At 41.9% G+C, this 26,329-nt stretch overlaps 1 protein-coding gene across 18 annotated transcripts in view; it reads right to left on the bottom strand.

The window, feature by feature from the left end:
• The window catches only part of erc1 (ELKS/RAB6-interacting/CAST family member 1), a 233,005-nt gene that overhangs the window by 187,956 nt on the left and 18,720 nt on the right, over positions 1–26,329 (bottom strand). For all 18 annotated transcript variants that reach the window (XM_062981131.1, XM_062981141.1, XM_062981132.1 and 15 more), the window contains exon 3: positions 15,559–15,975. In XM_062981131.1, the coding sequence (XP_062837201.1) occupies positions 15,559–15,975 (417 nt within the window). The remainder of the gene's footprint in view (positions 1–15,558; positions 15,976–26,329) is intronic.

The raw sequence follows: 26,329 nt of genomic DNA, 5'->3' as shown, positions 1-26,329 counted from the left end.
AAGATTAGCAGTGTTCAAAAGCCAGTCATGGAATGGGATTTCTCAAGAGGCATATTGCCCAGGCCCTCTGCTATACATTCAAGGGACCCCTTTTTATTGTGTAACAGTCAAGTCATAAGGAGATAGGTTTTTATCAATTTCAGAAATGTCTGCTGTAGATAGATTTACTAATTGCTGAAGAAAGCCAATTAATAATATAAATAAATGCACTGGGCTCTTTACAGAACAAAACAACCACAGCACCTGTTTAAAGAACAAAATACGACCACCAAGAAGCACATGAAGACCCATTTCATTTTTTTGCCTATGGATCCTAATAAGGGCTTCCAGTACAGGTCTGGTGATTTGTGTTTTATAATTCTTGTCCTTGATGTTGATACTCAGCCCTTTAGTGAAAAGGGTGGAAAAGTATTGTTATTATAACCATAATTATTGTTGTGATTCCTGTTGTCTGAGACAACAGTAAGCTGACCTATGCTTAGAAGATGGTTGGAGCTTCTGCTGGTTGATAAGCTCAGCATCATAGTGCCCCCTCAACATTCCTGTCTGGTTCTTTGAGAATGAAAGGAAGAAAGTACTATGGAGCAGTTTCTCAAAATAGGTTCTGTGATCCTTTGGAACAGCAGTTCTCAAACTGTGCTCCACCGAGTCCTTAGGGCTCCATGAAACATAGTCAGGGGCCACCCCACTTCACCCTGCCTAGGAAGCACGTGGCCTACAGGGCCACCATGGCCTGTGAGGTCTTTCTGCCACTGGCTGGGAGCCTAGCCACATACAAGGAGGACAAGGCACTCTCGATGCTGCCGTTGCTCCTCTCTGCAAGGCCAGGCCTGGTTTTGATGGGGAAGGAAGCTGGATGTGTCCGGAAAGAAACGCTCCTCCTGCATGGACACCATGTTCAATCTGTTTTCCAGCAAGGAAGAATCCAACACGGTGTCTGAGGAAGAACGGAGGGAGGCACTGGCCACAAATGGCACCCAGAGAGCCCATCCACTGCCACCTGGGAGTCTGGCTGCAGAGAGAGGAGCGGCGGCAGTGAAGGAGGTGACAGCATTGGGAGTGGCACAATCGGCCTACCACTCTGTGCGGAGCGATGGTCAGGAGGCACAGGAGTGGCTGGAAGAGGACAGGGAAAGGCGGCTCTGGCTCCAGCTCGATGACTTCATCACCCACTGCATCTACCACCACTTCAACGCCAAACAGCCTACCAACATGGCCCACAGGCAGCAGAGGGTGAGTATGGCCTGCAACCCAGCAGGGCAGCACGACTGAGACTAGGGAATTTCGGCGCTGGCTGCAACTCAGTGCACCTGCCTGCCTCCCCCAGCTTTTCTTCCCTTTTTATTTCCCTAGTTCTTTTCTTCCTCTTTCATCTCTTTTTCTTCATTCCCCCTTCTTTCTTGTGCTCCTCCTTTCCTCCCTCCCTCCCTCTTTTCTTCCCTTTTTCTTTCTTTCCATCATTCTTTCATCCCTTTCTTCCCTCTTTTCTGTTATTCCTTTCCTCCTTTTCTTCCGTCCTTCCCTCTTTCTTTCATGCCTCCTTGCCAATATTGTCTTCTTTCTTTCTTTCTTTCGCACTACAAGCAAGATACCGTGTTTCCCCGAGAATAAGACAGTGTCTTATATTAATTTTTGCTCCCAAAGTTGCGCTAGGTCTTATTTTCAGAGGATGACTTATTTTTCCATGAAGAAAAATTCACATTTATTATTGAACAAAAAAATGAACATTTATTATATACTGTACAGTAGTTGTCATCACAAACCAGCATAACCAGACAAACTGTGAATCCTATCAAGAATGTCTTGTTACTACCATTATTTCCATGTACAACAATCTATGGTACATACATTTATTGATCCTGCATGCTCTGGTATTATGTTTGGTGGGCGTGCTTCCAAACACAAACTTTGCTAGGTCTTACTTTCAGGGGAGGCCTTATATTTAGCAATTCAGCAAAACCTGTACTAGGTCTTATTTTTCGGGGATGTCTTATTTTCGGGGAAACAGGGTATGTGCAGTGTGCATAGGAATTTGTTCATGTTTTTTTCAACTGGTTTACACAAACATTCTCCATTCATCTACCACTGGCCCGGCTCATCTGTCAAATTCTGAAATGAAATACGGCCCCTATTTCCAAAAGTTTATTGGGGCTCCACAAGAAAGTTTTCCTTCAAAAAGGGCTCAGCAGCTTTAAAAGCTTTGGAAAGTGACATCCAACACTTCACTCCACCTGGTTGTTTTCCTGAGGAGTATGTAATTTTTATTGCTATTTCTTGCTCCAAAAGGAAACTATGGGGCAGGAGAAATAGTGGGAAGTAACACTGGTGGAAGATGCCTTAGAAAGAAAAGTAGTGGCACTTCAGCTAATTATTGTTAGTACTGCACCAGTAAACTATTTTTAAATGTATTTTACTTTTAAAAAACTATGAGGAGACAATCTAAAATGAAGCAAGAAATAACACTGGAAAATGATATCTATCAGGTCAGAAGACATCCAGCAAGCTTAAGGGGAACAGCAAAGAAAAAGTACAAATAGAACAGTGTGTAATGACGCAAATGGGCTTGAGCCAAAATAATGTTCAACTGCTGACATGCTTGGATGTAAACAGAAAGTCCAAGTCTGCATATAATGGATACATAGAATGTGAGAAGAATGAATTAGTGAAAACTAGGAATTATATGAAAAAGAATTAAAACATAGAAATACTGCAATACTTTGTGTGAGTGAACTAAAAGAGACAAAAATTGGACATTTTTGATTAGATATGTTCACATTATTTTAATCCAGACATGAAAATACAAGAACAAACAGGGTTGCTTTAATAGTGAGGTGGGGAGAAATTGTTGAGATATAATGTAAAGTCTGAATGAATAATATCAGTAAGACCACAGAGACAACCCATCATAATTCAGGCTTATTCCAACACTAAAGGCAGAAGAAGAAATAGAAAGATTATATGTGGGGACAATGAAGAAACTGATCCCATAGAGCATGTTGGTAAACACAGATGATTGGAATGCAAAAAGAGGAGAAAGAATGGTATCAAAGATTGGAGAATTTGGCCTAGGCATTAAGAAAAAATGATTTACTCAATTTTGGAAAGCTTAAGAGTTTTATTGACACAAGCATATTCTTTAAGCAAGCAAAAGGAGCCCCCAATGGTGCAATGAGTTAAACCCTTGTGCTGGCAGGACTGAGGACTTGAAGGTTGGGTTGCTGACCTGAAGGTTGTTGGTTCGAAACAAACCCAGGGAGAGTGCAGATGAGCTCCCTCTATCAGCTCCAGCTCCATGCGGGGACATGAGAGAAGTCTCCCACAAGGATGATAAAAACATCAAAACATCTTGGCGCCCCCTGGGCAATGTCCTTGCAGATGGCCAATTCTTTCACACCAAAAGCAACCTGCAGTTTCTCAAGTTGTTCTTGACCCCCCTTCCCCAAAAAACATGCAAACATATATGGAAATAACTGAATAGCCAATATAGAAATCATATGGACTCCCCAATCAGAAGAGAAGACAAAAAAGCTCTATCCTGCCTGCAAATCAAGACCAGGAAAGGACTGTGGAACAAACTGTAAAACACTGGTATCAAAGCTAAAGACTAGCTAAAGATGTACATGAAATCAATTACAGCACCAAAATATAATCAGAGTGTCCTTTTAGAGTTTAAAGCAGAAGAGTCAAACTTGTGGCCCTCCAGATGTTAAAGACTCAAACTCTCAAAAAGCCATAGCCAGCTTGTCCAATAGTCAGGGATGATGGGAGCTGGAGGACCATACGTTTGGGGCCACTGGTGAAAAGACTATGTAAATGTCAGGGTGGGGTTTGAAAACATCAGCTCTGCAGCACCCTGATTTATTGGTGATCCTTTGACTCTTACCAATTCATCCTCGGTCAGACTGGTTGCCCGTCTGGAGAAGCAGTACTGACAAATGACACCTCAGTGGTAAATCAGCTGAATGCAGCAGTTCTAAGGCTTTATTCCAAATATACAAAGATATTCACAAGATACAAAGTCCATCACTCCTTGCAGACATGCTTTCTCCTTGCCGTTCAGCTCACATACACTACTACTACTGATAAGAGTAGATTCCACAGTAGAATGATGAACGTCCCCTCCGGCTGGCCTGAAGTCACGACCTATTGGCTGTTGCAGGCTATCACTCAAACTGTCCTGCCGTTAACACTTAAGATGCTGGAACACATGTCTGGTATACACAGTTGCAAAACATAAAAACACTTGATTCATCATTTCATCCTTACACCCAAAATAAACCATCAGTAAAGACCAGAAACAGAAGAAAGGGGGATTAAAGCTTTTGATATTGTTAGGGAATAATGCAGAAAGAAACTTTTTTCCTGCAGCCAAAAGACAGAAAAACCTCAATGGAGAATTCATGAAATTCTTCAAATTGCCATGGGCAAACAAGAGAAAAGGCAAACAATAGTAGAAAGAAGACTATTACAATAACTCCTGGAACGAAATACAGGGAAGAGCAAGATAATTTTCTACAAGATTGGAGAGATTAAAGTAAAATTCAAATTCAGAGTGAGCATTTATTTATGTAGAATATTTACACGCTAGCCTTCAGCCAAAAAGGCTCCTAAAGAAGCTTATGATAGTTCCTTGCCTTCAAATTTGTATGTGTGTTTTCATATCAGAGGGCATGACAATGGAAGTTGTAATGGAGGGAGGACTTCTCATCACTTATTTGAGCCGAAGCATGATGAAGTTCTCTAATTTCAATATGCATAAATGTTTTCTGTATTTTGGTTGAACATAAGCTCAAAATGGAGACTATAGTAAAGACATCAAAAAGATTTAGAACGGCACTGATAAAGAAAGTAACTAAGAACCTCAAGTGTGAAGTGTTAGAAGTAAAGGTTGCTTACCTGTAACCATGTTTCTCCGAGTGGTCATCTGTGAAATTTACACATATGGTATTTCCCTGCACCTGCGCAGTCAGTTCGGAATCTTCTAGAGCTCCAAGATACATTTTGGCGGAAGCCCCGCCCACTCCCCATGAAGGTATATAGCCAGTGGGAGGAGCTACCGCCTCAGTTCCCCATGTCCGCCGCATGACGGCAGCAAGAGAAGCTAAGGCATGACAAGATAGTGGGAAGGATGGGCGGGGATGTGTGAATTTCACAGATGACCACTCGGAGAAACATGGTTACAGGTAAGCAACCTTTACTTCTCCGTCATGGTCTCTGTGAAATCACACATACGGTAGACTAGCAAGCTACTAATCTAGGATGGCGGGAGTCATGCCACCCAAGAGAAGAGGACTGCTCTGCTGAGAGGCCGGCTCTGCTGAGAGGCCTATCTCTCCTGGAGAGTGCATTCACTCTGTAATATGTAACAAGGTGAGAGGAGTAGGCCAGGCAGTCGCCCGGCGGCCCCTTCTAAGGATAAGCCCCTCAGGAAAGCCTGAGAATCAGCTACAGCCCTTGTGGGGTGGACCTACATCTGCAGAACATGCTAGCTGACAGGCCAAATTGATGGTGGACACAATCCAAGAGGATAATCGCTAGAGAGACCATGGAACACTGGCATCCTCCCGAAACTTGAAAAGGAATCTTAGAGACTTTCTGTGCCTAGATGTCCTGTGTGTGTAACAGACTAGGGTTCTCCAAACATCCGAGAGGTGAAAGGATAGTTGTCGAGATGAAGACGAATTGTTGAAAAAGGGTCAGTAACACCATTTCCTGTGGTATGTGCAATCTTGAGGCAATATTTGGCAAGAATGAGATATTGGTACAGGAACATGATACTAGTACGAAGTATGACCTTATCTTCCTGGAAACGCAGGTATGGTTCAGCTCGCGTGGAGGTGATAGTGACAAGGAAGGCTGTTATCCAAGACAGGCAAGACACATCTGTCGAAAAAGAGCTTGGAATGGTGACTTGGGGAAATGTGAGAAGGCGGCTTCCACATCTCAGGCTGGGTTGGGTGGTGTCAGGGCCGTAGCCAGAAAAAAATTTCGGGAGGGGTTTTGAAAATTTCGGGGGGGTTGAACCCCTAGCACACACCTCTCCCCGCTACAAACCTGTCAATATCTGCTTGAAATAGTGCCTGGAGGGACTTTTAATGTTTTGCGTCTCATAGACTTAGCATGGGGATTTGGTTAACCAGTTAAAATTCATGAGTAAACCAGGTTTTTTTTATAACCTGAAAAATTTCAGGGGGGGGGGGGTTGAACCCCTAAAACCGCCCCCTCGCTACAGGCCTGGGTGGTGTCACAGGAGGCTGTAGATCCTTATCATCCTAGGGAAAAAATCGTATCAACGGGCCTGAGAGGCTAACAAAAAGGATGTCCTGCCTTCCTTTTATACCATGAAATGGCTACCAAATAGCCTTTTAACAAGGAGAGGGAAGCCCTGTATCTAAAAGGATGGAGGATTGGGCCCCTTTGGGAGGTGAGATATTCTGAACAAGTTCAATGGTAAAAGAACTCTTCACATGACACTATGTGGGACAAATTATGCCTGACAGGACTACCATAGGGCAATCAGATGTAGTCTGAATACAGCAGTAAATGTCATCAGGTGAAGCGAGGGGTCAGCTTGAGTGGTACCCTACTACCGAGAGAGGAAGAGACCCTCATAAGGGCGAAGAAGCCAGTCGTGACTGGCGTGAGGGGTTCTGTTCCGATGGTAGGTTGGAACAGATTTTCTCCTAGGGAGAGCAGCGAACTGAATCTGTCTGGGGATGCATCAATACCAGATATGGAGGATAAGTGACAGAAGGAGGGGAGGTTTCCTTCCTTGCTCGTTGACATAACATCTCATTGTGTAATGCCTGCAATAATCTGGAGCAGATGTCCCTTCAAGAAGGGTTTGGAGGTGTTAGAGGCCTCCTTGATCATTAATAGTTCAAGGAAGTTGATGAGATGGGAGGCTTCCGTCGTGGACCATAAAACTAGAATCATAAGGTTCCCTGAACAAGCTCCCCAACATGAAGAAGGAGAGGGGAGGTTCACGGTCAGTGTCCTTGAGAGGATCGGTGTGCAGAATAGATTCTGGCACACATGCTTAACCACTTTGTTCACCCAAGGAATTGACTGGCGAACGGGAGGTGGTATGGAGAAAAGAGCATGCGGGTTGTCACAAGGAGGGCCAAGTGCTCCCCAGGTCAAAGCTTCAATGTAGCAAGAGGGGATACTGTGGCCGTGCAGGCCCTGTAACCCAAAAGTGGTTAGACAATTCTAGCCATATCCATAGCTTCCGCAGCATCTGAACAGCTGATGATCTCAGGGCAAGGAGTCCATCTAAGGTGCTCTAATGAAACAAGTGTGGTGGGAGAGATAGAAATAAGATTTTCCTCTGGCAACTAATAGGCTCAATTCCCAGAGAAGAGACACAGTGGGGGAAATGTTAGGATGAAGTAAGATATAGACTCCGATACAAAACAATCACATTTATACTTGCTGCAAATCCAATTGTTGATGCAAGGATGGACAGTTATGCCACTTAGGCTCAAGGTGCAAGTGGGCCATAACAGCAGCCATGTACTTTATAGAAACTAGTGGGACAGCTGCCCAACCAAAAGGAAACACATCAGAACAGGAGGCATGCTATCCTACTATGGAAACAGAAACCTATGGCATAGGGTACTGCCGGACCATCTCCCTTAACTGTGGGGTGAGTGATGGAGTTGCCATTCAGAATCTGCAGGGCTGGATGTGCCAATTTCACTTCCCTGAAATCTATGGTGGTGAAGCCCTTCATCCCTCTTGGGGACCAGGAATAACAGGGGGAGAATCTCCAACAAGTCTAGGCAGGGAACACTTGTATTGCCCCTATATCCAGCTGAAGCCAAACCTCCTCCCACAGTAGAGGAGCAGGGGTGTAAGTGTGTTCAACCATATCCCTGTGAAACATGTTCAACAGCATACCTGTTGTCAATGATGTTCAAGATTCGAGCATCCGTAGTGATGGTGCGCCAAGCAGCAACAAAGTCTGCAAAACGCTCTCAGAATGGGGGCTAACTGAAATGCCATTGAATGCTCCAAGTGGAGAAATGCAAGAACCCAAGGTTCCACCTCCCTGAAGAGAGCGCCTTAGCCTGTGTGACGGAGTGAGACCTACAGGTTGCTACATTGGTTGGGTCGAAGACCATCCATATTTAGACTGTTGGTAGTATCTTTGGCAGGCCTGAGAGAGGAAATGATTGAATAACGTCATTTTTTTTGATCCTCACAGGAGCTGCGTGACTCACAGAGTGGTTTCAAGCTTTGTAGCTTCTTGTGGCATCCTGGGCACTTGCTGTCCTGGGGCTATGGACTTTATTTAAGCCTTGCATAAATAAAACAAGCATAAACTGATAAAATAGAGGGAGTACAAGCGGCTAAAGAATTTTAGAGCAAAATGGGCAACAGTGACCGCATTGTCTGTAGCTTAAACAATTCTTCCTCTGAGGCAAGGCATTGTGGGCAATGTTATAAAGCTGTTAATGCAGAAAAGCTGTATGGTCCCACATTGGCAAACAGCTAGACTAGCGTGCCAGCTAGGCTAATGTGCCATCCCATTTATAGAAAGAAATCAGAGTGAGACAGCAAAACCATAAACAGAAGAAGCTAATGACTGAGGGCTGAAGATATGACATATCTGACTTGAGAAATAACAATGATAAAAGATGGGGAGTAATAAAAATGATCATCATTCCAATATATCTGTACAGTTTCCAAGGTATTGGAAAAACAGAGGGGCTGCTGACTTAGCAGTTGCGTATAATTCCATGTGACAGCACTGCCCATGTAACATCACAGGAAGGGTGGGTGCTGTTAACAGCATCAAGCATAACATACTCAGCAGCAATAGCATTTGAACATAACATGCCTTTAAAGAATAAAGTATAGTCACATGTATACATTTGAAAGGAGTCTTCTCATCTTAAAATTAGGACTGGAGAAGTGTGGTCGTGCTTAAAAGGCCATAATGTCTGCAAGCCTTCTCTAGAGGCTCCTTCTTTGGAGGCTTTTAAGCAGAGGCTGGATGGCCATCTGTCGGGGGTGCTTTGAATGCGATTCCCTGCTTCTTGGCTGAATGGGGTTGGACTGGATGGCCCATGAGGTTTCTTCCAACTCTACTATTCTATGACTTTATGATTCTAGAGTAGAAGGGAGGAACACTGGGCTAAGTCCAGCTGCTAGCCCTAACTAGAGGGAGCCCATTCTATCAATGGAAGCCTGATGCGAAGTGTATTAGCACAATAATAACAAATAAGCTTTATCTATACCCTGCTACCCTCTCATGAAGAGACTTGGGGTGGGGCTCAGACAGGCATTCTGACAAATGTAGTTGGTCATCCATGTGTATGGGCTCTGAATCTATGTAGGGTTAGCCTTCCACAAGAATGAGCTCAATGTATAGATATGTGGTGCTACTTATCCATGACCCTGAATCCTTGTCGGATTCGACAACCAGTGGGAAAAGATGGGTTGGAGCAATACATGGAGGGACCATGAGCGCCCTCTAGAGGCCTTTTAGATGCACGGTTTCGAAGGGCTCTCTCCTGAAAGACCTCACTGGCAGAGGTAGGGTTATCCAGATCGATCCTGGGGTGGATGGCAGGGCCCCAGAATTGGAGGCACGGTGGGAGAGGGCTCAGGAGTCGGTACCAAGAGCTCCACGGCAACCAGGGAGGCCGAGATTGGCATACTCCCCTCTCCAGGAGGCTCATGCCTTCACACACAGAGAAAGGCAGAGGAGCCGAGGGAAGCCGGGACCGAGCTTGCATTTCTCCCTCATGCGCGAAGGCTCATGCAGTCCACCAGAGTGAGGCAGAGGAGCTCAGCAAAGACGGGACCGAGCGTGCCTTCGTCCCTCATGCGCAATGGCTCGTGCCAACCACCAGAGGAAGGCAGAGGAGCTGAGCAAGGACGGAACCCAGCCTGCGTTCCTCTCTCATGCAGGAAGGCTCATGCCTTCCCCCAAAGGGAGGCAGAGGAGCCGAGGGAGGCCTGCGTTCCTCCCTCATGCACGCAAAAGCTCATGCTGTACCCCAGAGGAGCCATGCAGGGAAGCAGAGGAGCTATGGAGCGGTCTGTGTCGCAGATTAAAACTCCAGCCAGGGAGCAAGCTTCCTCCAGGTACAGGAGAAAAACCTTCAGCATTACTGGTATCCCTGAGGGGTGATGCTGAGGCACCCAAGGAAGTAGTGGTGGGGAGAGTTTTCTGCCTTTTCCTTTTTCCCGCCATTTGCCGCCTCAGCCCCTTCCTGGAAAGAGGAAGCTGGGAAGATATAGGCCATAGTGGATGGCTGGGAGGGGGCTGGTTGGCTGTGTGGAGACTGCCTGTGAGGAAACAGGCTCCCAGACGAAGGTAAGGAGGCTTCTGAGGTGAATCATTAGATGGAAGGAGAGGCGGCTCTGGCGCCAATTGAATCCTGGGCTGTTCAGGGGAAAAGGAAGCTTGCTCACGAGGCACGCTGAAGGCCGTGACTCGCTATTTGCCAGATTTGGGGGGGGGGGGGTAAGGGGAGGCATACACTGTGGCCCTCCCCCAGAGTAGGCACCAAGCAAACCCATCTGTTTGAGATAGCTTCCCCCCACAGGCCCAGCACTTGAAGGAGGTTGTAAAAAGAAAAGAAAAAGTCAAGAAAATAAGCTAGTTTGAAGAGCAAAATATTCCTAGCTGCTGCTAAAACAGCGGACAAAAGGAACTGAGGCGGTAGCCCCTCCCACTGGCTATATACCTTCATGGGGAGTGTGCGGGGCTTCCGCCAAAATGTATCTTAGAGCTCTAGAAGATTCCGAACTGACTGCGCAGGTTCAAGGAAATACCATATGTGTGATTTCACAGAGACCACGACGGAGAAATGGCATAGCATTTCTAATCACAGAAAAAATACTGGGTTGCTGTGTGTTTTCCGGGCAATTCACACTTTCCTCTAGCAGACAAGAGTTCTTCCTCCTACCCTGGACCTTCCACCTCACTAGCCTAGTTTCCAATATACCTCACAACCTCTGAAGATGCCTGCTATAGATGTGGGTGAAACGTCAGGAGAGAATGCTTCTGGAACATGGCCATATAGCCCGGAAAACTCACAGCAACCCAGTGATTCCGGCTATGAAAGCCTTTGATAACACAGAGAAAATACTGTTTGATGAACATGTGGTTGATTGATAGCACCTGGGCAATGACTATGAATGGCATGATGCAATACCGAAGGGAATGTGGCAATGTCTCAGTCATAACCATGTGAGAATTATTGCAAAAGGGTTGTATCATCCAATGTCCCTTACTGATGATCTGTCAGCAGGTGGCTAGATAAGGATGAAAGAATCCATCTTTCTCTCTCCTGTGTGACTTCAGTGTGAGTATCTGCCTATATTCTATATATTACTATCTGATGACTGAATGTTTGAAAGTACTAGGAAAGGAGATCTGCATATTCGATCTATATATTTTTATATATTGCAACGGTGAAGATTAAAGCCTCTGGATATTTTGGATGAAAACCTGAATCTGAGAGTTTACTATATAGAGTGTTGGACTCTGCTGATAGATGGGTTGAAGCACATGTTTTTGCTGTGAAAGGACTCTGCTGTATTTTTGCTTGATTCTGGGACATTTGCTATCCAGCTAGCAGCGGTTTGGGGAGATCGTGATTTGGAAACTATAAATCACTTCATGACCAGCATCCCACAACATTAAAGATATATAATTGAATACCAAAGTTCATCCATTCCATAATACTTCTGACTTCTATGTATGGATGCGAAAGATGCACAGTGCAGAAAGCAGGTAATGAAAAAAAAATAGTTTGAAATGTGGACTGGCAAAAAGGCACATCAACCCTGTGAAAGCAAATCAACCTTGTACTCTCAAAAGGAGGCTTTTGTACTTTGTATACTTCATGAGATGACATGATGCCTTAGAAATGCAGTGATGCTTGGCAAGGATGGAGACAGTGCAAAATGAGTAAGGCCACATTACACTTGAATTTATTCATAAAAGGAAACCACAGCCTGATTTTGCCAGAACTGAGCAGGGTTATAACATTGTCTCTTTGAAGTCTCTTTGAAAGATTACCAAAAGTTGAAGACAACTTGATAGCACTTGACCCCCCACAACGAAGCTGTTATATATATTGCAGGCTGTTCCTTTTATAATGAACTGTTCCGACACAAGTGAATGCACACAGAAAAGTATGGTGGCTATGGCCGGAGAAAAATGGCATTAAAAACATACTGGGAACAAGGAACCAAAATGGCTAGCAGTTTATATGTGAAGTGAAGTAAGTTTTAATTCAGAAATGTGCTGAATTTCAACGTTACACTATTTCTTCTACAAAACGTTTTTACTGAGAAAAACTGAAGTTTTAATAAAGAAGGAAATTACATTTTACACAACCATACTTAAAACAATCTTCACTAAAGCCAGATACTAGGAACTGTCAGTGAACTCAGGGGGATATCTATGCATAGAGAACCATGTAAATGTAGATAAAAATCCTGGAGCTTGAAAGCAACCTTCAAATAGAAGCAGCTAGATGCTCTGTAGCTCTAATTAAAATGTAGATTAAAAGTACTAAAAGAGAAAGAAGTTAAAAAGAATCTCAAACAACAAAGGATAGTTAGCACAATAAAAATTATCTGTATTATGAAAGCCATCAGCCATGATATTTAAAGGGCACTGCCAAGCCAAGTTCTGAAACTGAATTCTGTACTAAAGCTATATTGGTTTAAGGAATAACAAAACATTACCAGCATATGATATGTAATAATCAACCTTAAAAGGTGAGTCCCCTTCGGGGTGAGAAGGGCGGTATATAAATGTCGCAAATAAATAAATAAATAATAAAGTAGGAGACAAATACTGGACATTGGACGCAGAAAAGACAAATTAGATTCTCTGGTGCAACTAGGAGTGTAGCTACTAGAGGGAGTAGACTGCATTCCTCATCCACTAAATGTATTTATAAGAAATATGAGAAAGAAAGAAACTAATTTTAGTATTAGGAATTTCACTCCCCCAAAATTTAACAGAATTAAAAAGACAAGAGGATTGTATATTATATTTCAGAAGTAGAGTAGTCTCTCCAATGTTGCTGAGAAATCTCTATAATGACCTTTTGCATCCACACAGATGATGCATATCCTCATGACTCATGACTGAAGTCTTATCATCTCATGAGGCTGCACATCTGATTTCACTCAGGCAGTTCCACTCACTCCCAGAATAACAGAAGCTTTTGTCTAGGGCATGCCCCTAAGAAGATGTATGTGTTCTTCTAAGGGCCTGCTGCTTAGAAGAGTATCAGCTTCTTAGCTGCTATTCCTGAGCAACTTCAGGCACTCTTTAAAAAGAGTAATTATCTCTGGTTCCATTTTAATAAGATGTCAAGAGTTGGTTTGTTACTGAAATGGTCTTAAATGCTGAAAGGAAGGAGTGCCATTTTGTTGATTTTCCTCACTTCTTAGTAGAGTCCAATGCCACTGGTTATATATTGACATTCAAGCTCTATAGAATATGTACTGTAAGTATGGTGTTTTAGTGGTTTAGTTCCCACTTAAAAGCAGATCTAGCTTTACCATGAAACTGGGTGAAGTGGATGCGTGCATTGTCCCGTTTCGTTTTTGGCTTTTGTTGTGGGGCCTGATCCGTTTTCGGTAAGCCTCCCAAAATTGGGATGGTTGTTTTCAGTTGTTCAGTTTCTTGTTTTGGGGGCCGAAAATTGGCCCATTATTGGGGGGGGGCTTCTGATAGTGCCTATCAGGTGCTTACCTGCCTGATAGGCACTATGCTTCTTTTCTCCCTCTTCATCCCTCCCTCCCTCGCACGCACAATGCCCTGCATTCACTCACGGGAGTCATGACCGGGAACATCCAGACCTCAGCAAACAAGAAGGAACCACTGCCTCTCCCTTCCTTCCACTCGGAGAGTGTGGTGGGCGGCAGGGCGTGTGTGTGTGTGAGAGAGTGTGTGACTGTGTAGGCGCTCAGCTGCAGGCAAGCACTGAAAGGCGTGCACAAATCTTCCAGGCCTACCCTACATGCCCCATGCCACACACACACTCTCCCTGGATAGAGAGTGCATGTGTAACGGGGCGCAGGCAGGCCTGGAAAGTGCATGCGCACCTCTCGGCGCCTGCCTGCAGCCGAGTGCCGGCAGTCACACATCCACACACACACGCCTGAAATGGAGGAAGGGGAAATGGTTCCTTCCACCCTGATGCTGAGGTCTGGATGTGGGGCTGCCTGGCTGCGACTCCCATGAGTAAATGCAGGGTGTTGTGTGCGCGAGGGAGGGAGGGAGAAGAAAAAGAAGAAGTACACATGGAATTTCGGCTCCACACGAAAGCAGGCTTTCGTGTTGAGCTAAATTTCATGTGGGGAGGGGGCTTCCTGTTTTGTGCTTCCGAATAAACGAAAGACATGAAAGAGAAAGAACTAATTTTGCGCACATGTCTATTTTATATTTCCTCTTTTATTATGACTGCTTAATGTCCAAATCTATTTAGATACATTTTATCTCAATTATATGAATTATTGACATAGATATAGGATAAAGAATGTACTGATTACTTGAGTATAAACAGTATGTTTTACGCTGAAAATCCAAGGCAGAAAATGATATCAAATATCTGTCATAGAAAGCTGATTGCTTTCATGGAAACTGTAGAGATTTCTTTCTGGTCTTCTAATACAGATAGATGTTCACTTCCAGTTTTCTAGTGAATTCATACACAGAGATGAATACAAAACAGTACCTTCAATGGTTCAGGCAAGTAACATATTTATGTACAAAAAGAGTAAACACCGCTAGTCATTCTGCAAATATATGTTCCCGCTTGTCACTGTCAACTTTCTTTCCTGCATTTTGAGGACAGTAAAGCACCAGAAGGTGAAGTCCCACGCACATGTGGCTTATCCCATTTTCAGATTTGGGCTCCAGGCTGCTACTTGAAATCCTTGCTCTCTGAATAAAAAGCAAGTCTCCACAGCCTAACATTTCAAATTTCAGTTTTCTATTTGTGGTGGAACATGTTTAAGTATTTTGATATTACTGGCAGATATATCTGGGGTTCCAGCCTACGTATATCCACACTCATAGAATGTGTTGAAAGTTGTATTGAATGCTTGTCATCCAAATGAATTATATATAGTAAGCAAGTCTGCAATCAGACAATCCTTATTTTTGTGCCTCAGATGCAACTTCTGTATGCTTCAACATATTAAGGAAAGAGAAAAGTTCTGGTTCTTAACACTATCTCAAATAAAACTAAGAAGAAAGTAAAATAAAACAATATTAAGATGCTGCTAGTCCATCCAGTTTATAAATTCATTCAATTGTTCACAAAATCAATTGAAAACTTAGAAGAATATTTTAACACAAGAAATTTAACACATTTGCAGTACAACTAGAGTTAAAAATTCAACATATCACAAGGATGAAAAGCAAACAAATGACAGAAGCAGATTATTTGAGGAAAAATGGATTGAGTGGAGAGAGGTTTGAATTGCAGTGAAATTCACTGAGGTAATGAGAATTCTGCTAAAATTAGTGTTCAAAAACAGATCCTCCATATGTGAATACCTACTCACCTCCCTTAGCAAGTTGCTTTCTTTTTCCTTTTGCTCCAATAAGGTTTCTAGGTGATGCACATGCATTTCTGCTTCAGCCAACCTTCTTGTCCGTTCATGATCTTCCTCTGTGGCTTTTGCTGACAGTCCCTTGCTCTGCAGCATTTCCAATAACTTTTTGATGGACTCATCACGTGCATTTAAGGTCTGCTTCTGAGTTTCAATGCGCAATTCCATTTCTTCTAAAGTTTTTCGCAACAAGAAAAGTTCCTTAGCCTGACGTTCATGCTCTGCATGAAGACGTTGGAAATTCTCCTCTGTAAGCTCTGTTAGAAATGGTTCACTGGATCTACCGGTGCTATCTTGTTGGAAAAGTTGGTTCAGATCCCTCTGGATCCTAAGCTCATCCTGAAGAGCCTGGATGGTCATTTGCATATGCTGAAAACAGAATCAGAAAATCAGTGAATTGACTATTTCCTAAAAAAAAAAAAAGTACAGATGTATGAAAAACAGTTCCAAAATATACCTTATATACTAGGTGTTTCTGAGATTTCAGATTTGAAATGCAAAATATCTGGAGAACTAGAATTTTGGAATCGCTAGTCTAGAACATATCCAAAATACTCAATGTAACTTTTGTTCAAAGGATTAGTGATTTTAACAACTGGCTAAACTGTTTTTATATGTTTTAATTCTCTGGTTTTAATGTAGATGTTTACCAATTGTATGTTTTTAAGGCACTGAATTATTGCCGATATGTGAGGCTGCTCTGAGTCCCCCTTGGGGTGAGAAGGGTGGGGTACAAAAATGGTAAACAGACAAACAAACAAATAAATAATAGTGCTGTTAACATTCACTCAAGTTACTTTTTGCTGAAGTTTGAAACTTGTTACTACCCTGTTTCCCCTAAAATAAGACATCCCCAGAAAATAAGACCTAGTAGAGGTTTTGCTGAATTGCTAAATATAAGGCCTCCCCCGAAAGTAAGACCTAGCAAAGTTTTTGTTTGGAAGCATGCAGGATAGATTGTTGTACATGGAACTAAAGGTAGTAACAAGAAATAATAATAATATAATAATCACTTTATTCTTGTATCCCACCTCCATCTCCCAGAAGGGACTCAGGGCAGCTTACACAGGGACAAGCCCAACAACAACATAAATTTACATACAAACAGAAATTTAAAACAGTAATTTAAAAACAGTATAGCGATAAAATATAATATAGAAATTCTTGAAAGGATTCACGGTTTGGTTATGATGGTTTATGATGACCACTACTGTACAGTAGATAATACATATTCATTTTTTAAAAATTCAACCATAAATGTGAATTCTTCTTTGTGGAAAAATAAGACATCCCCTGAAAATAAGACCTAGCACCTCTTTGGGAGCAAAAATTAATATAAGACACTGTCTTATTTTCGGGGAAACAGGGTATTTACAATACAGCTGTCAGCCAATATGTACATGGTGCAGTGCATATGTAAGAGTCAGAGTGTGTACATTTGGGAGTTTGGAGGAAGTTTATGTACAATGGCAATGGGGTTCACAACAAAGTCTATATATAAATATTTCAATCAACTAGGATCACTAAGAAAACACATCCATTCTCTTATCCCTGCATATATAGAGCTAGACAGATATATACATTTATCTGATGTGTTCTAAGACTAGTGACATCAAAGTCCTCTGAATAATAATAATAATAATAATAATAATAATAATAATGTTATTTTTATACCTTGTCCCCATCTCCCCGAGGGGACTCGGGGTGGCTTACATGGGCCCAAGCCCAGGCAAAACAGACAATATAAAACACAGCAATAAAACAAATCAATCAACAATAAAGCAAGTCAAAACAAATGAGGTCACATAAAACAAACATGTTTGATAAAATCCTGGGTTGGCTCCTAAAAAGAACTGGGCCATAAAAGTGCTAGTAGTATCAGATACAGTCGGGGAGAGGACGTTACAAAACCATTGTCCCATTAAAGTGCTGGGGGAAGGCATAAACAAAGGAGACTATGGCTGGCTAAAGGAATAAAGTGCAGTAAGAATAAAAATGGGCAACAGGTCAATCCTTTGCTATGGAAGTCAATCGCCAAAGGCCTGTTGGAAGAACCAGGTTTTCAGGCTCTTCCAGAAAATAAAGAGGGTAGGGGCCAACCTGATCTCCCTGGGGAGAGAGTTCCAGAGCCGAGGGGCCACGATGGAGAAGGCCCTCTCCCTCGCCCCCACCAACCACGACTGATTACCTAAGAAATTCTATGCTGACGTTCTTTTCTATCCCACACAGAAAATGAAACACAGGGACAACTGTATAGGGGTGACCCACAGAGCTAAATGATGTAGAACTTGCTTACTTCAACATACATGGCATGTTAACTTTATAATTGCTCAGGGATGCTGAGACTTTTATTTATACAGAAATGTGAAGGCTATTTTTGTAGTATTCCAAGTTCCATTTGGAAACAAAGCTATTATATTAATGGGATTTAATCTAACTGGAAGTCCTACAAACCAACTTGCATTTAAGGGGGTTCTTATACTGAATTATCTCAAAGGCAGCAGAAAAGCAAGGGATTAAAAATTATACAGATAAGTAGCTTGCCATGAATACATTTGTCAACTTTATTAAGCTCAAGAAAATGACTCAGTTTAGGTGTGTATGTCAGCGAGCCCCAGTGGCGAAATGCGTTAAAGCACTGAGCTGGAGACCGAAAGGTCCCAGGTTCAAACCCTGGGAGCGGCGGGAGCAGCCGCTGTTAGCTCCAGCTCCTGCCAACCTAGCAGTTCGAAAACATGCCAATGTGAGATCAATAGGTACCATTCTGGCGGGAAGGTAACGGCGCTCCATGCAGTCATGCCGGCCACATGACCTTGGAGGTGTCTACGGAAAACGCCGGCTCTTCAGTTTAGAAATGGAGATGGGCACGAACCCCCAGAGTCTGACATGACTGGACTTAACGTCAGGGAAAACCTTTACCTTACCTGTGTCAGTGAATGAACAAAAATATAGCCAATAATAGCCAAATGGTGCAACCACTACATGTAGGAAAGGACCAAAAATCAACTTTTTCTCTTACCAGAGTGGATGAATTTTCCCAATATATAAAGAGAAAGAATCTTACTATCTGTAGAAACTGAACAAACTGATTCTCTACAAATTAAAAGTTTGCAGTTCAGGAACAAGAAGCCTGCTGCACTGTCCAATAATCTATCTTAGCAAGATCAGCGAAAATGTCTTTCAATTGAGTACATTATACAACAATACATATGATACAGACAAAATTAGTTGATATATTCTGATTTCCTATTTGTCATGTATATACCCTTGAAAGTTCCACCTCATCTGCCACCAAATGTAAACATTGTCAGGTAAAGGTAAATAAGTACGAACAGTGATCTATTTAAGGCAGTGGTCATTTGTATGTAGTTGCACAGTAATGTTTAGAAACTTTATGACAATAAATTTGTTGCACAGACTGGTCTAGATTCAGATTGAACTCTGAGTAAAACACCATTGGAGCCTCTGATGTATGACTTTAGATCAGTGGTTCTCAACCTGTGGGTCCCCAAGGTGCTTTGGCCTACAACTACCAGAAATCCTAGCCAGTTTACCAGCTGTTAGGATTTCTGGGAGTTGAAAGCCAAAACATCTGGGGACCCATAGGTTGCAAACCACTGCTTTAGATAAAGGTAAAATTAATCAACCTTGAATGTGAAAAGTGCAGGGCAGGAGCCAAGAAAGCGTTTACTATTTCTTTTGAAAAATTCCAACAGAAAACTCATAAAATCTTGTATTTGTATATATCTAAATATCACAGAATACTGTCACAGAAGAACATACCAACACTTCTAATCCTTGCCTTTTTACCTTTCAAATTCCTCATTGGATTAGGTAAACAAGCCACAAGGTGACCAATACACGAGACAAATGAATGAGTTGACTGTTCGGTCCAAGTTCGCTAAGGAACGAACAATTCCCTTAATACTTAAATTAAAATATATCCAGGGAAATATAAGGAAAACAAAACATGAGGTACAGGTTAAAATGTGTTGTGGGGTTTTTTTTGTTTTGTTTATTTTGGAGTACAGTACTTATATTTGCAAATATATACAAAAAGGGGTATCTTAGAGATGGGATCCATGTCAAAATGCAAAATTCATGTGTTTCATAAACACCTTATAGCCTGATGATAATTTTATACAATATCTTGAACATTTTAGTGCAGGAACTAAAAAGTCCAGGTATCACTATCTCAGCCATCTAGATAAACCATTTTTGATTATGGAGGAATTTGGATTTCTGGGTAAGGGATCTAACCCTTGAATTAAATGCTTGAGTAAAACAACATAACATGTTCTTGTGATTTCTTTGTACACTCTCAGTTCCCATCACACTAAATACATCAGTGCCTTCTCTAACGGCTCCTAAAGATGTAATCCATTCTTTTTAAGATTAAAGCTTTCCCTGCAATCTTGATTTCTAACTAGCTCTGACAGTTTGACAAACATGCCTCTAGCATTATATTCTTTCCCTCACATCTCACAGTATCCAAACGCTGTGATTGCTTGAGTAATGCCAGCAATTGGAGGTTAACAACGTAAACCTTTTTCATGCTCCTTTATAGTCAAAATGCAAAATTTAGAGATTTCCAACAACAACAGGGTATAGGAGGAAATAATCACATATATACTCAATACAGCCAAAATTCAACTTATCCACAACTATGGTTGGTTGATTATGCCCAATGACAATATGCTACAGATGCCTATCTTCAGTATTAGCATAAGCTTGCTGCACGTATCACTGTGCCCAGGAGTGTGGTATGAGAGTTCCTCCCAGAACAGTGATCTGATGTAGCACTGATGAAACTGGAACAGTGCTACCTCAGAAACAAATGCAGCGGAGACAAGATAGTAAGCGCTGTGCTTTTTCATGTTTTGCCACTGCCGTGGGAACTAATCTGGGTTCACCAGCCCTTTAATTTTTCCCTTTTCCTGCACAAAGCCAGAGAGCAGGGGTTGGCATATGTATGCTGGCTAAAACTATCTGAGAAGCACTAGCAATGCTACTTGGACACATAAATCTGCACCAGAAATTATTATTATTTTTGAGAGAGAGAGAGAGAGAGAGAGAGAGAGAGAGAAGTGACAAGGAGCTCTCAGAAAAACATAGTCTCACTTCACTGTTGCCAACCATTGCTAACTGCACTAAATGGCTCCGAGTCTGCCAAACCTGCATCTTGCCTGCTGTCCAGTAAACCTACTGGGGCTTCCTGAAATGTTTCCCTAAACCAATTATCATTATGTTGCTAATTACTATCTCCCTTTCACAACTTGAAAATTATATGTTTACTGACACATAATATTGCATGTCAACAATGGTCAAGAAAAACAGAAAATCTATGTAGCAAATTAATGAATAAAGGAATCATATTAACTTTTCCTTTGGTAAAAAAAATCTTTGTACACTTTTGTGACTTTTGGGTGGTCCAAATAAAGATATTGTAAAATTGTAGAATTTGAATAAATATGCAGAATATAATCGAAAGTGCTACAATCCTGTGCCTAGAAGCCTAACAAACAGTTGTAAAAGGGTGGGACAACTCAAAGATGTTATCGAACTATGCTTGATCACATTTGTTACACTTTGGGCTTTAATTGTGGTTAACTGATCAAGCCCAGTTTTGGTTATTCAGTAATTGGACCTCTGCCCATCTTGTCTGGCAAAGGTCCATTGAAAGCAGCTTATTCTATTAGTGAGTGAGATAATCAATGCCTTCTTATGTTTCTAGATTCCAACAAATATTTTTCAAAGATTAAATCGTACTCTCTATGCCAGGAAGCCACAGTTCTATCTTGTGTGTTCCCTTTTAAAGAAAGTGTAAGGAAATTCATTTCTTAGCATTCAGTCTAATAAGCCACTGCATGAATGCCTCTCTTTTGGATCTCTGGTCAGCCAGAAATGCTCTTCTGACTAATCAATTTGCAGGCCAAGAAAGCAATAGCATGGTGTTGAAAAGCACTTAGAAACTGTTTCCTGCCACAAACATGTCCATGCCCCTGGGGGTTCCAGACATCATGTTTATATATAGGAAACCTGGAAGCTACTACAGGGAACCAACTGAATTATTAATGGCCAAAGCCTGAAGAGGAAGATTTATTTTCTTAACCAGTATGTGTGATCAGCTTGGTGATGTCCACAACATACAGGAAACACACATATCAAGGACCACACACTAATGGAAGAAAATAACCATTAACCCAAACTGCCAAGTAGTTTCACTTGGGGATTTAATTTCATCTGAAGGCACTTCTTAAGCGGCTCTAATTGTGGGATTGTTAGTTAAGCTCATTTTAAGAGATTAATTGCTTGGCTGTCTAGCACTTCTTACTCTTCCATCACCATACAAGATTGAAAAGTAAATGATATCCTCTTCGTTTTTAGTTAGTAGCTTGATTTTACTTCTACTAAATGTTTGAATAATACTGAATACCATGATCTGTGCAAGTAGGTTGATTTTAAATCACAAGACTCTATTTAATGTCTGCAATGTGCACATTTACTGAATACCTGAATTTGTCATGATAAAGCTTTTCATGGGCATGGGGCTGCATACTCCTGTAATGCAAATGGCTATTGCTGATGTTATCAATGCTGTAGCATCTCCTATGTTGTACAGGCTTTTGCTGAGGAGACAAACTAAATGTTCCAAATAAATACTGGATAATAGCAGTACTGGGGGGATAACACTGGCAGAGTATCTCTCAGAGACAAAGGTAGTGGCACCATTGCTAATGCTTGTTTATACTGCAGAAGATATAATAAACTCTTTTTTAAATGCCTTATCATGAAAACCCTCTAATGAGACAAACTCTGTCAAAACGATATAATACAAAATCAGATCAAATGATATCGGTAAGACTTCTGGAAATACCCATAAATATAACAATAATCCAATTTTATTCTCCAACTACAGAAGCAGAAGAAGAAAAACTGAAAAATTCTATACTAAAGTCCAGGAAGAAATTCGTCACACAAGACTTCTTGTTAGGCTACTGCCATACAAAAATAAGGGGGGGGGGGGGGGGGGGGAAGCAGAATCAAAGACTGCAAGAAAATGTGGCCTATAATTAAGAAATGTAACAGGAGAATTTAAATTGATTGAATTTTGCAAGGTCTACAGCTTGTTCATTGCAAATATATTTTATAAGCAACCTAAGTGGCAACTGCATACGTGGAGAAGACTTCTAAGAATACCGGGTACCACTAAAAAATCAAATGATTTTGTCCTAAAGCAAATCTAATTTGAAAGTTTCCTAGAAGTCAATATGACTAAATTGAACCTATCACATTTTGGCCATATAATAAGAAGACATGACTCAACAGAAAATACAATAATGCTTGCTAAGGTAGGAGGCAGTAGGAAAAGAGAAATAACACATTATAGGTAGGCAGACTTGATCAAGGAAGTGACAGCCCTGAATTTGCACAATTTGAGTAGCACAATTGATAACAAAGTGACTTGGAGGTCTCTGATTCATAGAGTCACCATAAGTCAGTAAACTTGATGGAGGTTAACAACAAATAAACCATATTAGTCTGAAACAAAGCAGAGGCTTTATGCCACAGAATATTATTGAAACGGTTAACTAAGAAGTGCATATCCATGATATCCTTGTGGAATTAGGGATTTATGTTTAGTTCTCTGCAGATATACAAGGACAAACAATACAAACATAAGCATCCTTTATAGGAAGCAAGCCTCACTAAGGACATTGCCATGAACTTCAGAGAAAATTTGCAACTATAACTTCAAGAAAATGTAGGCAATGTCAAGGATAGTTATAACGATATAGCCACTTTGAGTCCCCTTTGGGGTAGACAAGGCGGGGTATAAATAAATAATAAATCTATATAAATAAAAATGTAAATTCCTCAATGAGGGACATCATATCTCCAAAACTACTCCACCAATTGCTATGAAATTTGGACACAACATAGCATTTGAACTGCCATGTGTTTTAAGCCTACTCTCACAAACCTGACACAACTGAGAAAGGTAAAATCATAACCCAAAGCAAGGACCCATCAGTCTCCTCCTCCCTTAGCAACCGTTGTAACAGATGGTACCTCCTCTTAGCAATGGCACAAGCAACTGCCAAGCAGTCCCTACCCTTTAGCAACTGGTGAGAGCTGAGCTGCAAGGAAGGCTAGGCCCGCCTCCTCGCCACTCACGAGGAGTTACGCGAGGCCGAGGCTCTGAGGCCTAGCCACGGAAAGAGTGTCAGGAGCGACTTCAGAAACTGCAAGCTGCAAGGATGTTACCCAGGGGACACACATATGTTTTATCATCCTATGGGAGGCTTCTCTATATATCTGTGGAAGATCCAGGGTGGGAGAAAGAGCTCTTTTCTGCTACAGGCAAGTGTGAATGTTCCAATTGGCCAACTTAATTAGCATTACATAGCCTTTCTGCTTCAAACCCTGGCTACTTCCTGCCTGAGAGAATCCTTTTGCTGGGAGGTGTTAGCTGGCCCCAATTGTTTCATGACTAGTATTCCACTGATTTCTGAATGGTGTTCTTTATTTACTGTAAGAAATGTTGCAATTGGCCAACTTGATTAGCACTGAATAGCCTTGCCGCTTCTGGTGTGAGAGAACTGGCCATCACCAAGGATGTTGGCTGGGGGACACCCGAATGTTTTACCATTCTGTGGGAGGCTTCTCTTTATGTATCTGTTGAAGGTCCAGAATGGGAGAAAGAACTCTTTTGTGTGATTTTTTCATTGAACCAGATTGGATCACAGTAACAAGTGGCTGGGTACAGCTACTAGTAGTATAATAATAAAGCACTTTCTCCACAAGATGGAGACTAAATTCAAAGAATTTAAATATCCAATATCTGCATATGTCTTATACAAAAATCAGCAACTAAATTAATTTTCTTGCAGGGAAAAGCAGAATTTAGTTCAGTTTAATAACACATTATGTCTCCAATTGTAACTGATGATGGAAGTAGACTATCTGTATTCACTTTATTTTCCATTTGAGATCATGTTATTAAAAATAATGGGAATTATGTAAAATCATATTAAAATCAATTACATCTACTTTATGAACATATATAGTTTAACCACAATGAGCTTTTCTAAAGGAAATTATGATACCAGGCCTTCAATATGTTTGACAGTGAACTAGTAAGCCAACTCTAAAGCCAAAAATGTATGACTATGAGAACACCTGAGAAGATTACCAGTATCTTAACATATGGACACATTGTAGTATAATGCTGCCAAGACTGTTTACTGACACAAATGCCAGATGAAGACACAGCAGGGATTCTGTCAAATCTCCATTTCAATAGAAGGCCAGAAAATAATGCCCACACAATAAATTACTGTATATATGCTTGCATATATGTCAATCACATGTATAAGGTGAAGCCAGGTTTAGAAACCAAAATTATTAATTTTTAATATGACCCATGTGTAAACTGAGAGCCATTCTGTGGAGATGGGAAAGTGACAGCAAGTCCTATCCCTTTTTTCAGGCTTAGGGACTTTTCTCTACATCTTCATTCTCTCTCTCTCGCTCTCTCTCTCTCTGAGACATAGATGAACATCTGCTTCAACAACTAGATGAAACTACCCTATGTGACTTCTACTAATCTATATCTATCTATCTATCTATCTATCTAAATATATAAATGTAATGTTCGTTTGTGGGACGCGCATAATTAAAAAACCACTGGATGAACTGACACCAGATTTGGCCACAAAACGCCTACCAAATCAACAAGTGACTAACACTTAAAAAAACACATAAAAACACAGTACCAGGGACTTAAAAACCCAAAATAGATAGAAGACAATACAGCTGATGTGCTAAAAATACTCCCCTGGCTCTGCCCCTTCCAATGAGAGGGGGAAAAAACCGCTGAGGGCATTCAAAAGAGATGCACATGTACACTTCAATTTCCAGCGCATACTGCGGTCCTCCCTCTGTTACACTACAAACCCCAGAAGGCTTGAAGAAGTTAAGACTTGTCAACAGCCCATCGCGGAAAACACTCTGGGAGCCATAGTTCAGTGGTAGATATTCCATTGGCAATGTGAGTGGTGGGAGGCTTCCACTGAGCCTGTGTGAGGAGAAGCCCAGCGGAGGGAGGGAGAGTGAGCCCATGCGCAGTTTGCCTGTGTGCGTGCTCAGTCGCCTTCTCCTTGGAGGATTTCTTGCGAGGAAGGACGCCACTATCGCCCAGAACCGGCTGAATTCCCAAACACCATGAAAATTTGGCCAGGCAAACAGTAACCTCACTTCTCCCTGCGACGGGCAGCTAAAAATGGAGCTGCTGGATCAGGGCCTCCTCCTCTGGCAGGGTTTCTCTTCACGGCGCCAGCACCGTTTCAAAGGCCTGGTTCTCTCCCTCAGAAAGACTGGGCCTCAAAAAAAAAAAGGGGGGGGGGGAACGGCATGGGCAGGTCTTCGGAGAGCAGTGCATATGCATCCTGGCTCCAGCCCCTTAGGTCAAGAGTAGTGGCTGTGCACAGAATCTAGTGACAGCCTCGATCTCTGAAATTCAATTTGTAGTTCAAGCTACGTACATTTTCCAGTGTACAGTCGCCCGGCTGCCTCTCAGACCTGGCCAGGTCCCAGATGGGAAGCCCCTCAGGGAGACAGCCCCACATGGGAACCAAAGCTAGGTGGGACAGATACTGTATATACACACACATATCTATATATCAACAGACACACATGCACACACACATGCCTGTAGACA

Source organism: Anolis carolinensis, chromosome 5 (genome assembly GCF_035594765.1).
Source record: "Anolis carolinensis isolate JA03-04 chromosome 5, rAnoCar3.1.pri, whole genome shotgun sequence".
Lineage (NCBI taxonomy): Eukaryota > Metazoa > Chordata > Lepidosauria > Squamata > Dactyloidae > Anolis > Anolis carolinensis.
This window is presented reverse-complemented; position numbering and strand designations above follow the sequence as displayed.